This window comes from Tigriopus californicus, chromosome 1 (genome assembly GCF_007210705.1).
Source record: "Tigriopus californicus strain San Diego chromosome 1, Tcal_SD_v2.1, whole genome shotgun sequence".
NCBI classification, from domain to species: Eukaryota; Metazoa; Arthropoda; class Copepoda; order Harpacticoida; family Harpacticidae; genus Tigriopus; species Tigriopus californicus.
The window spans coordinates 12,847,805-12,858,598 of record NC_081440.1 but is presented as its reverse complement, the minus strand read 5'-3'; the positions used below and the strand labels follow the sequence as shown (position 1 = coordinate 12,858,598).

General features: G+C 42.9%; 2 protein-coding genes and 1 long non-coding RNA gene across 3 annotated transcripts; 1 reads left to right on the top strand and 2 right to left on the bottom strand.

Annotated features, from left to right (window-relative positions):
* Positions 1-3,210: 3,210 nt before the first annotated feature.
* LOC131886668 (uncharacterized) lies at positions 3,211-5,483 on the bottom strand. The gene is made up of 3 exons (XM_059235069.1): positions 4,333-5,483; positions 4,126-4,254; positions 3,211-4,056 (listed from the first exon to the last, which is right to left on the bottom strand). Exons 1-3 carry the CDS (start codon positions 4,540-4,542, stop codon positions 3,817-3,819), a joined length of 579 nt encoding a protein of 192 aa, XP_059091052.1. The 5' UTR covers positions 4,543-5,483; the 3' UTR covers positions 3,211-3,816.
* A 2,130-nt stretch (positions 5,484-7,613) lies between these two features.
* On the top strand, positions 7,614-10,158 carry LOC131886021 (uncharacterized). The gene is made up of 2 exons (XR_009373894.1): positions 7,614-8,413; positions 9,952-10,158. It is a non-coding gene; the product is annotated as an uncharacterized LOC131886021 (long non-coding RNA).
* A 111-nt stretch (positions 10,159-10,269) lies between these two features.
* Positions 10,270-10,794, bottom strand: LOC131885920 (fatty acid-binding protein-like). Its single transcript, XM_059234164.1, has one exon. The coding sequence runs from the start codon at positions 10,704-10,706 to the stop codon at positions 10,299-10,301; it is 408 nt and encodes a 135-aa protein (XP_059090147.1). The 5' UTR covers positions 10,707-10,794; the 3' UTR covers positions 10,270-10,298.

Below are 10,794 nucleotides of genomic sequence, written 5' to 3'. Positions count from 1 at the left end.
TGTTCTCCACTAGAAATCCATCTCGTTGCCAAGACGATGAGCTCCATGGGAATAATAATAATACTTGCCTATTTTCGTTAATGGGAATCATATTTCTTCTTGAGGTTGGTTTTCTGTATTGGAAGTCCCCTGTAATTTAGAAACCACGTTGTGAAATATTACCTCGACTTTACCTGCCATATCGATCGTAAACACCCTAGCAATAGAGTACACTCTCTGAACACCAGCTATCCTCCACAGGTTCGATGATAAGCCATTTGATTTGGGCTACATTGCAAACAAAATAGGTCCAATTTTCATGAAAATGGCGACGTCCTTTGGCGCACCCATTGTTTTGCCAGGTTTCCATGTGTTGAAGGTTTAATGATTATTGCCTGCCTGGCTTGGTACAGCGCACGTTTCACGGAGTCACACTGTAGTCGATACCGGGTGAAAGTGCGCAACCACTCTTTACAGAGTGTCAGCTTCCAAACGGTTCATGGACATTCACAGGTGAGATTACTGTAGAATCTACGAGCACTACTATGGACGAGTACAATGAATAGGAGCAGGACTCGGGGTTCTCAATCTTGCTATTTCTGGCAAGGATACATAAAAATGACGGCAGTGTGAACCAGGAGGAGTACTGTAGGTTGATCTAGAGTTAGGGTGAATGCCCTCCTAACAAGATTGATCAAATTTTCCATGTGCACCAATCTGGCCACGTGTTAGGCTCGAGAAATCAGAGTTCAACATCTACAGTACAATAGCCCTACAACGCCTCATCTTATGTTTACATAAGCCTTGGATATAATCTGATAACTGGGTAACATGTAAGACGATTGCCACCTTGAACTTCAGGGCAAAGCGTGAGAATATGTTACCCAAGTAGAAGAACCGCTCTTTGAATCCTTAAGAAGAAACGGCTTGGCCAAGGGATTGCAAAATATTCAGGAAACCCACCACTCAAATTATGATCAAGACCTAAAGTCAGATGTTCTCTTAGGTGAAATTCCAATCTTGATTTGGCATCAGTTACTTGAGGATCCATTTTCTGGGACAACATCATGCTGAAGCCAGGGTCTTACAACTCCATGCCGAAACGTATTACTCTCAAGCAATACTCACGTTTTGCAAATAAGAGATATTATTACATCCGTTCAAATTCTGATGGATACAAAACTAGTAACATATATTTGCAAAAGTGCACGTTATTGTGATTGTGATGAATCACTTTACCCCTCAAGTTTTCTCATTTTTTGGTACTTAGTTCTACTTTATCATTCACTTCATACATGTGATTCTAAGTGCTGAGGCAATGTGCACTGTTCAATATATCATCCAGTGACAATTCCTACTATTCTGCGCTCAAAGATGCTTAAATAACATGATTTCTTGACATGAATTGAAAGTGGTTGCAGAATGGCCAATCTTAGGCCAAAACTGAGAACAGGTTCATTGCACTATGATCCTTTTGGATCCATGGGAGAAAACCCTCACCAATGAGTTCCTCCATTGGGGTGTGGTCAACTCCACTAGAGCAATTTCCTGGTACACAATGACTAATGACTATGAAGCAAAACAAACTATACTTTTAGTACTAAAATGTATGAGATTATCTGGTATCCATAAAGATGAGATGGCACGAAGCTTCTTTTAGAATATTCCCTTGGTGTGATTTGCAATCCATAAGATTTTGTTCTTTCAAAGTAGGAGTAGATTTCCTCCTTTAAGTTAGATAACGTTCTTTTAAGCTTTTTATAGTCTTGATAGTCTAAATTATGGAAGTTATCGAGTGTCTTCGAATAAGGCCACATGCCTTGAACACAAGTCATAACTTGAAGTTTCCAGAACAGTTACTCAACCTCGATCTTTTCCCGATGGGCATTTTGCAATACAAGGATATCTTATTCAATAATTACTTCACGGTCATATTTGTATTCGTAGATTAAGATACAAAGTCATCTTTGACCTTTGTATTGAGCGTTACGACATGAATGCATCAAAACAAATTCGGAAAACAGAAATTAATACGGTTTTTTCCATCAACGAATTTTTGAAATAAATGTGAAAAAACAAGTATTTGTAAGGTTTGTTGATAAATCAATTAAAAGTTCGTTAGACTTTTTAGAATGGAGTTACAATACGTGTCATTTTGCATTGCTATATATAGGATAGGTAAAAAGTTTAGGGACACCCTGTAAACATTTTCAAATAACAAAAGTTGCGTTTTATGCATTACAGTATGATGTTCGTTATTGTACTCCCTGACCCGAAGATGAATAATAGGGTTATTAATGTATATAAAAAAGATTTGTACGACTTCCTTTGTTTGCAAGCATTTTAATTTCAATTAGGTTTCTTTACGGGATTGGCTCTTCAGATTCATTTCCAAGTTCTTTTTCCGTATTGGATCTGGTTTTGCCACTGAACATATAACATTTGGATCCTCTCTCTCTACTTGGCCTCCTTTTCAGACCAGGGTTGCCACCACTTCTGATCCCTCTCAAGGCTAATGGAACATTCCATGATTGACTGGGACCGCTGATCATAATCTATGGCTTTTAGAAAACAAGATCATCGATTTCAAAAGAAGACGCTTTCCTTGGCAGCCCTGAGGCTCTTACGGACCAAGTCCTGTCAGTAAATGGAACAAGGAACGTACACAGCATGCACTCTAGAGTGGATTGGAACATTTTCCTGCTCTTGGCCTGTGCCAACATGGAGAAAGATCGAAAAAGAAAGAAGAGAGTTGGGGAGCGAGCGAGCGAGTATTCTTCTAGCTCGTCTTTCCAGTTTCCACCCAATTCTGTTGAAAACGAATGGTCCAACTATTTGTGGAACAAAGACCGTGTTGGCGTTCATTCCTGTTTTTGGACCGACAAGAGGACTCTTTCCACTTACCACGTCATACAACTCGTACCTTCCACATAGGCAAGTGTCAGGCAGTCAGGCAGTCAGGCAGTCAGGCAGTCAGGGACACTGGTGAGTGGATTCCCTCCAAGTTCCAAGTGTGCCAAATAAGGACTTAAGGGAATGGTCTCAACCTTTCCAACCTAGCACAAGTCCACTAATGATCAAATGGACCCTTGAAATCGGAGACAAATGGAAATGCCTCCAAGGTGCCAACAGAGCACTTGGAGAATGCAGGAGAAAAATCTTGAATTCTGAACAAATCCGACCAATGCACAGTGCACACACCATCACACATGGATGACAATAGGAATGAAATGTGAGTTAAGGGTTGATTTATTTCATGCCTCTCATTCCCCTCTTATCGGCCTTTCGGCATTGTCATTGCTTCTCCTTTTTTTACCTCACGATCACAACAAAAGCCTTTGTGAAGGAAAGATTAGTTTTCAATCCCATCACCCCGACTTCCCAAGGAACAAAATCCTTGGTGAAGCTATAAAAAATTCTTCCCTATTGCTCGTTGTTGCTGATAAATGTGAAAATGCTCTTTCGCAAATGCCCAGTCAACTCGAACCAACCACTGTTGCAAACCATGACTAAATATGTGTCATTTGGTATTCGAGCCAATATGCAGTTTTGACTGCTGACGATTCTCGTTACTTTTACTCTCACATTGGAAGCGATCACGTTGTTCCAATTAACATTTAAAAAAAAAGCGCAGCAACTTGGCAAAATGCTGTTGGTTAAAAACGTACTTGGTTGGAATGATTGGTCTCTTCTCAATTTGGCACTCATGGCAACTTACTCGCACAAGTTTACGTCATCAACCACCACACGGAAAGCTGACATTTCCAGGATCCGCTTTAACTTGATTAGAGTGCAAACGACGATCATACGAATGTCATAATGTTGAAATAAAGAGTCTTAGATTTCACTAAATCGAGTGGTCGCCGAACATTGACCCAAAGAATGTCGATCGTTGAAGTAGGCAACACCCAAGTCTTCGGCCTCGTCTTGGTTGGAAAACACGGCAAACATGTGGATCACCGAAAACCACCAAGGGAACACAATAAGCACCTCAAGAGCGGCGAAAACCAGGCAAAGAAACTTCATCTCATCGGTCAAATGAGTCACACTCAAGAACATACCAGCTAGTAAACAGAGCTGAAAATGTAAATTATATACCAGGTTAATACCTAGACCAAATAAAATCCTTTGTTTACAAGTACTCACCTGAAGAATACCATAAATAATGAGCCATGGTAGCAAGAGGAACCTCATTCTCTTGGATGCACCAATTATGAGGAGAAGAGTTGGGAACAGTAACAATATTTGGATTACCATGGCGATCAAAACGTGGAGCTGTAAATCAAAACTGCAGTCAATAACGGTCATCTCCAGTATCATGATTTTGAAACATCAAAGAGATCAGTTCGTTACCGATAGGGCTTTTGATTCATGAAGCCACTGCCATTGAGATTTATCGTAGATCCGTGTGAAAACGAATTTTTCCAACTTGTTACGGTGAACTTCTGAATTAGTGAAAGCATAGAATATAGCTGACGCAGTAAGAGCCAGAAACTGTATGGTCAGGAATAGGGTAGTCAAGAGAAGGACACATTTCCTCACGTTGGCGCCTTGGGTCACCATTTCGTTTTGAACAGTAGCACCTAAAGCCACTATAAAGTTGGCACCTCGAAATTTCCCTCAGATCTCACTTGGTGTAGGGTAAGCTCTAAGAACTAATGATTCCAACTAAAATGAGAATCTGACTACTTTTTGACATCGTCGACTGTTTCGTAATGTAAACAATATGAAACTGGAGAAATATCGTTGTTTCATTTTCTGAACAAGTTTCTTAATTGTTTTCATAGAGACACTATGGCGGGGTGTTTTTTAATGCCATTGGGAACCCAAAATATGTTGCAGTTTTTTTTTTCGAGACATAACGACCAAACGAGGAATGAGCACACACTTTTGGCCCTGTGCCTATAATCCAATTATTTCTGGAACTTGGCGACCTTTATTGCTTGATCTTCTGATCAGGCCAACACATTTGGGAATGTTCCAATGAGTTGTGGAGGTCGACCTCTAAGGAGGGTGTTTGGGACCTCCACTTAGGACGAAGAAGGAGGTTCAAATTGGATCTTATCAGGATTAAGAATGCTAATTGAGATTTCGGAGCTGCGAAGAGTATCAGACGCTCCTATCTCGATGGGCTAGAATTTCTTAATGCAAGCATTGTTTGTCAGGTACAATAGTCCCGAGGATAAACTACCGCACAGGAATTTACGCATGCTGCACTCAAGTCTATGGGAAGAGAAAACTAAAGCTAGTCTCTGGTTCCTTGTTTACCAGATACGTTTATTGAACGAATTCGCTTTTGCATGGAGCGGAATCGGCATCCTAAGCTGGCCCAGGCTTCAAAGTTTCGACAAGAATTGCAACGTCGAAATGAACTTCGACGATCGAGGCAGTGGTGGCATTGAATTATGAGCAGCGTGCTTGATCCTCAAGCAGCCAGATATCCGTTATCTTCCTTTCTTTTCGTTCAACTTGCGTTGTTCAGATCGAGTGGCCTCAACTACTGCTCCAACACTTACTTACATACACACAATCAGATTCTTCCCTGCACCGCACACTAGAGGCTCTTTGGAGAGAAGCGCCATTTTCATCGGGTCAATGATATTTTGTTGTGAGCATAATTTGAAAGTTCGGTAGCCACAACAAAATACCAATACATACCTCTCCAGTTGTTTAGGTTCAAACAAAGCAATCAAATGGGTGACAAACCTTCTTGTATTTCTTAAATATTGTAACTAAATGTGTCCAAAACACCATATCACTCAGGATACCCAGTTGGTGAAATCAAGATGATTGTGGAGTGTCATTTCGATACCAAGAGCTCAGTGTGTATCAAAGATTTGAGGGAGGGAAATGACGCTTTGAAGTTATTTTGACTTTACCAATACATGCAATGGAATTCGACTTTGGGTAAAATTTGTTTCATGATTGTAGGAACAAATATGCAAATGCAGAGACCCAATAGTTCAATGAAATGTTTAACCGCCAATATTGAGCCAACCGGACCAAAACACGAGAAAACACCGTTGTTGCTGATCAAGCAAGATGCTTCCAGAAGAGTCTCACTAACTCTATGAGAGTGACGGCTCTCTGTGTCAGAACTCTAGTGAGCACCACTAATGCTCGGTCCACACTTACGGTTCAATGCCAATGAATTTTACACTCTTCTCCTACGTTGGACGATCGCTAAGTTTCCCTCGTCCATGGTGGCGTGGGATATCTTTTCAAATCGGCCTAAAATATGAAATTGAAACACACCCATGATAACACACCAAGGAACAGGTATGCTATGTGAACGAGGTTAACAAAGAACTTCAATTTCTGTAGTCCGGACGAGACTTTTTGCCAATATTGAAGATTATTACATTATTTAGAGACCACTGCCAATCTATCTCTATACAAAAACGAATTCATCTGGGGGGAATGACGAGCGCCAAAACTTGGTGGGAACTGCGCAGTTAAAAAAAAAGAGTCGTCGTGGTGGTGTATGTAGTGCTCTACTACAGAAGTGAGGATCATCATGCAACGGGAGAAAGACGCCATTTGCTGCCAGCTTTTCAGTCCCGCCGAAATGATTCGGCAACTCAGTATTTTCCTCTATGAACCACATGGAATGGATTCTTATACTGCTCTGCTTCTACGCATTGGTTTTAGGCAACGTATTTGCCTGAATTTGATATTTTCTTGCCTGTTATTACATCCGTACACATTTGCACCACGAATGTAAATGCTAGGATATATAGATACTGGCATCCGTTCCAAGCTCATTAAGCGTTAAATACCGAGAAAGAAAAGCTGAATGCTTAGTTCTTTACCTTTCTCTGTGTCTTATCTACAATGTGTTTATAGACTGTACGAGTACTCCAACCTCAAAAAAATGGAAATATAATCAGCTGAATAAATTGGATTGAAGAGAAAAGTCTCGAAGTTTCAACCTTGTTTGTCAATTACTAATGAGGCCCTACGCCGATAATGTACACTCAACTTAATCTGTTCGTCTAAAACAATTTGTGACTTGGCACGTTCTTATAATTTTGTGTTATTTGTCCTTCAAGCTTCACTTTCAATGTTAGAAAGTGAAGGAGGATATGTATTGCATCTTTGGAAAGGAACATTTGTCATTTTGTTTATGTTAATCCAAGGGGTTTGAGCAAGTTCTTTGTTTGGAAGAAATTTGGACGCTCCTCACCCACTGGACTTCAGGTTGGCACTAAAGTCTCAGAGGAAAGGGCATGGGTTTATAAGGCTTCTTCCAACGAGGTTAGGCTACTTTAGGGCTGGGCCAGTCCCCTCCAGATGAAGTGAAACACGCTCATGTCGGCAGACCCACACATTCTGAAGTGTTGGCTTACTTGATCGTGATTGGGAGAGTGAGGCTACGGACCGCACCGGATGAGGACCCTGCCAGTTGTTCAGGGGTTAGGCAGCACGCCATCTGATTTGAGTGCTTGGCTACGATGTTATATCAGTGGCTTTTAAGGCGCGAGTCTGTGCTATGAAGGCCACAAAATGTGTACGGTTTGAGTCTGTAAGTGGAATGAAGCATGTGCAATGGGGCTTGCTCGTATCAAGTTAGAAATAATATCTGTGAAGAGAATGAACAATATGTCGAAAACGTAGTTAGCTTTGAAAACTGTGTTTTTCTAAGCAAGGAGATATTGATTTGAGGAAAGGCGCTCACAGTAGGATATTGTGGATACAATCCATGAATATGTCGGAGGAGTTATTATTCGTTGGTGACATGTGCTGTTAGATAAAAGACATGTTTTCAACCTTAGCAGAGAGAGTTCAGTTGATTCCAATACTTGCTTACAGAAGACATCCAGTTGTTTTTTTTTCAATATATTTTTGTGCTTCGTCCGATTTTGACGTTCTAGCCTGCCAGAGCCTGTCAGTCAGGGCTAGACTGTTGGAGGCCGAGTGGCCATGGCCCATCGGCCGACAGCTTCTGTTCGGCCCTCAATAGCCCCACTATCGGCGGTGACTCCTGCTCTTCCTGCAGGAATTACAGAGGGAGCAACTGGAAGTACACAACTTGACAGTGTACGCAAATCCAAAGAGAATGACACGCTCGCCGCGCCATCTGGAGGGACGTGGGATTTGATTGCGTCACTGAAGTTCTTCTCGGTTCAAGTTGGGCCAGTTGATCCAGGCGGGCCGTCGACAACTCCGTTGTTGAGGCTATGGCCACAACGGCAACAGCAAACAGCAGCCTTCCGAAAACGGTTGTGCCCAATTGGAGCAAACCGACTCTCCGACTTTGGACATGCCGAAATTGATCGCACAACATGGACGGAGGGTTGGAGCCAAGAAAGAAGCGTCGCGGGAGGAATGCCATAAACCCCGGGAGAAAACCATCCGCTCCCAACTGAAGGCTAGTCTCCGTGGATCCTTTCAACGTTCAACATCTCAGGAATGGGCGGCTTTCGTTCATCTGGTTAGTACGCCATCTTCTTGGAATGAAATCGAGAGGTGATTGAGGTAAAGTTTGGTTTGTCTAGGACAGTAATTACCTCAGCCTTGCACATCAGCGGCATTTTGACCACATCCGTTCAATTCATGGTTTGGCAAAAGAAAGGAGTTGGTCCAAATATTGAGTGGAACTCGAGTGTCATTGCCTTGCTAACTTTGCGCAGTGCTCTTGAAACGGAAATGGAGCGAGAGACTCTAAATTATGAGCCAATCCTTGCAATGCCTTTAAAGGCCGGAACATGCTTCATCTAGAACCAATCCATCAGATAGAAATGTAATAAATACATCATAGCTGTATCAAATCGTTACACTCGGAAAAACCTGGTTAAACTCTCTGAAAGCTGCAGTCCGATCCTGGGCAAGTCAGCTGATCAGCCCCGATTCTACCAGCGACAATAACCACGGTGAAAAGAGCGCGTCATAGAGACTAGGACTGACGAACAGCCGAGAGCCTGTCCAGGGTCAATACTGGCTCCGCCCACACGCCTCTGGGTTTGTCCGTCTGGCTGTCTCCTTCCCCTGAATGGCGGTGGCTCGATCCTCGTAATAGGCTGGCTGTCTGGTCACGACTGGCTATGCCTGTGAGCACGGACAATCATCGGGTGGGGTTGCTGGATTTGGGAACTACTGATGTACCTCTATCTAGTGAGCAGCACACGAGGTTCGGGGGAAGGAGCCGGGAATGCCACTTCTTGCTTGCCCTAGTGGCCATGATGCATGATAATATTCCTGATCATCGTGTGGGTTAGGGGAATCTGAGGCATAAGGTGAGGTAAAGGGAGCAAATGCTCGTCCCTTCCGTGCTACTCAAAACCAGGGGGACATAACACGCCCAGAGTGGGAGAATTCCTGGACCCATAGTGCCCCCTGGTAGGAATCCAAGAACTAGGCACTCTGTGGCACTGCGTGTTTCAAACAAAGACCTAGGATTGCAAAAGCAGTCGCTAGCACCAGGGGAAAAGAACATCAGGAGAGCCCATGGAAAACTCGCATCATGGACTTGGACATTTTGGTGCGCGCCTAGACTTCAAACATTTCCCCCGCACGGCTAGGACTTCAGAACAATAAAAGAGCCTTACAGGCCTAGCTGATGGTAAGGTTGCGTGATTAGAGCAGACAGTCAGGTGCCAAAGTTCCGCCAAGATAAAGAGGGTGGAGCGCACTAACGCCTCTTTTTAAATGCCTGGACTGGAATTGGCTGGATCGAAGCGGAGATGCAATCGCACCTCCTCCCTCGGTACGAAAAAGAGGCACGTACAAGTCTCGAAACGCTTCTCAGAGAGGCGGAACAGGAGATAGGGGCGAAATTTTGCAGGAAAGGCGTCTCAATCTCAGGTTTGGGTTGGCAGGAGTTCATAAAAATGGAAGAGTCACGAGCGAGCCTGTTGGCTGGAACGTCTGACTTCGTAGGGGAGACAAGAACAAATAGGGAGTGGTACTCTTGCTTTGATTGGGTGGAGCTGTTCGTTGCGAGTGACAGATAATAACGTCCATCGATTTCAGACTCTTATGCAACCAATTGACGACCAATGAGGAAAATGAGCTTGCCACCAATGGTCTTTAAAAGATCAGCAGATAAAAAAAATGAGATCCATCTAATCGATGCGAAACCCTCCGCATAACCAAATGATTACGCTCAACATTGATCTCCAATTGACAAGAAAAAAAAATGTCTTTTGGAACAATAAATACAAAAAGAACATCTTTGAATTTTCACTTCATGTTTCAGCTAGTCTGAGGACTATTGGTTACATCAACTTGGTAGTACATGATATAAGCACGTTATGAACAATAGGTGTTCAAAATGAGTAAGAAACAACATGAGATGACCATTAGTGTATTTCTCCATTTTATGATCGTTCAAAAAATTGTTTGGAAACGACATCCTCGCAGATCATTTGAACTGCAATGCCCTTATCTGAGAATTCTCGGATCACCTTGACGTCCTTCTGGCCAGCCTTCTTGGCCTTCTGCTCGGTGTTCCAGGTATTTCCTTCTTGAGTGATAACAGTAGAGACCTCTCGGCCGTCGGCGGTGGTCTCCTCCACAGGCTTGCCGAATTCAAAGACCAACTCCATGGTCTTCAGCTTTGTAGCTGTGATGATCTTCCACTTGCCGCCGCCCAAGTCAACGATCTCCATGGATGGAGCCGAAACAGTTGCAGCCTTTCGGACCATGAAACCGACACCCAATTTGCTCAGGAAGTCTTCATACTTCTCCTCTTGGGTGCGCTTGTATTTTCCAGGGAAGATCGACATGTTTTCCAATTAGATTGAAAATGGGATTCGAAGTTCTGATTTGATTGAGTTTCAGTCTCGGAATAGTCGATAGAACAAGTGAACCGGC

Bases quoted from the DNA above. Each gene is read 5' to 3' on its own strand.
- LOC131886668 (XM_059235069.1), bottom strand. From the start codon at position 4,542: ATGGTGACCCAAGGCGCCAACGTGAGGAAATGTGTCCTTCTCTTGACT. The intron at 4,255-4,332 runs GTAACGAACTGA...TTTGATTTACAG, and splicing joins ATGAATCAAAAGCCCTATCG to CTCCACGTTTTGATCGCCAT. The intron at 4,057-4,125 runs GTGAGTACTTGT...TTACATTTTCAG, and splicing joins TTATTTATGGTATTCTTCAG to CTCTGTTTACTAGCTGGTAT.
- LOC131885920 (XM_059234164.1), bottom strand. From the start codon at position 10,706: ATGTCGATCTTCCCTGGAAAATACAAGCGCACCCAAGAGGAGAAGTAT.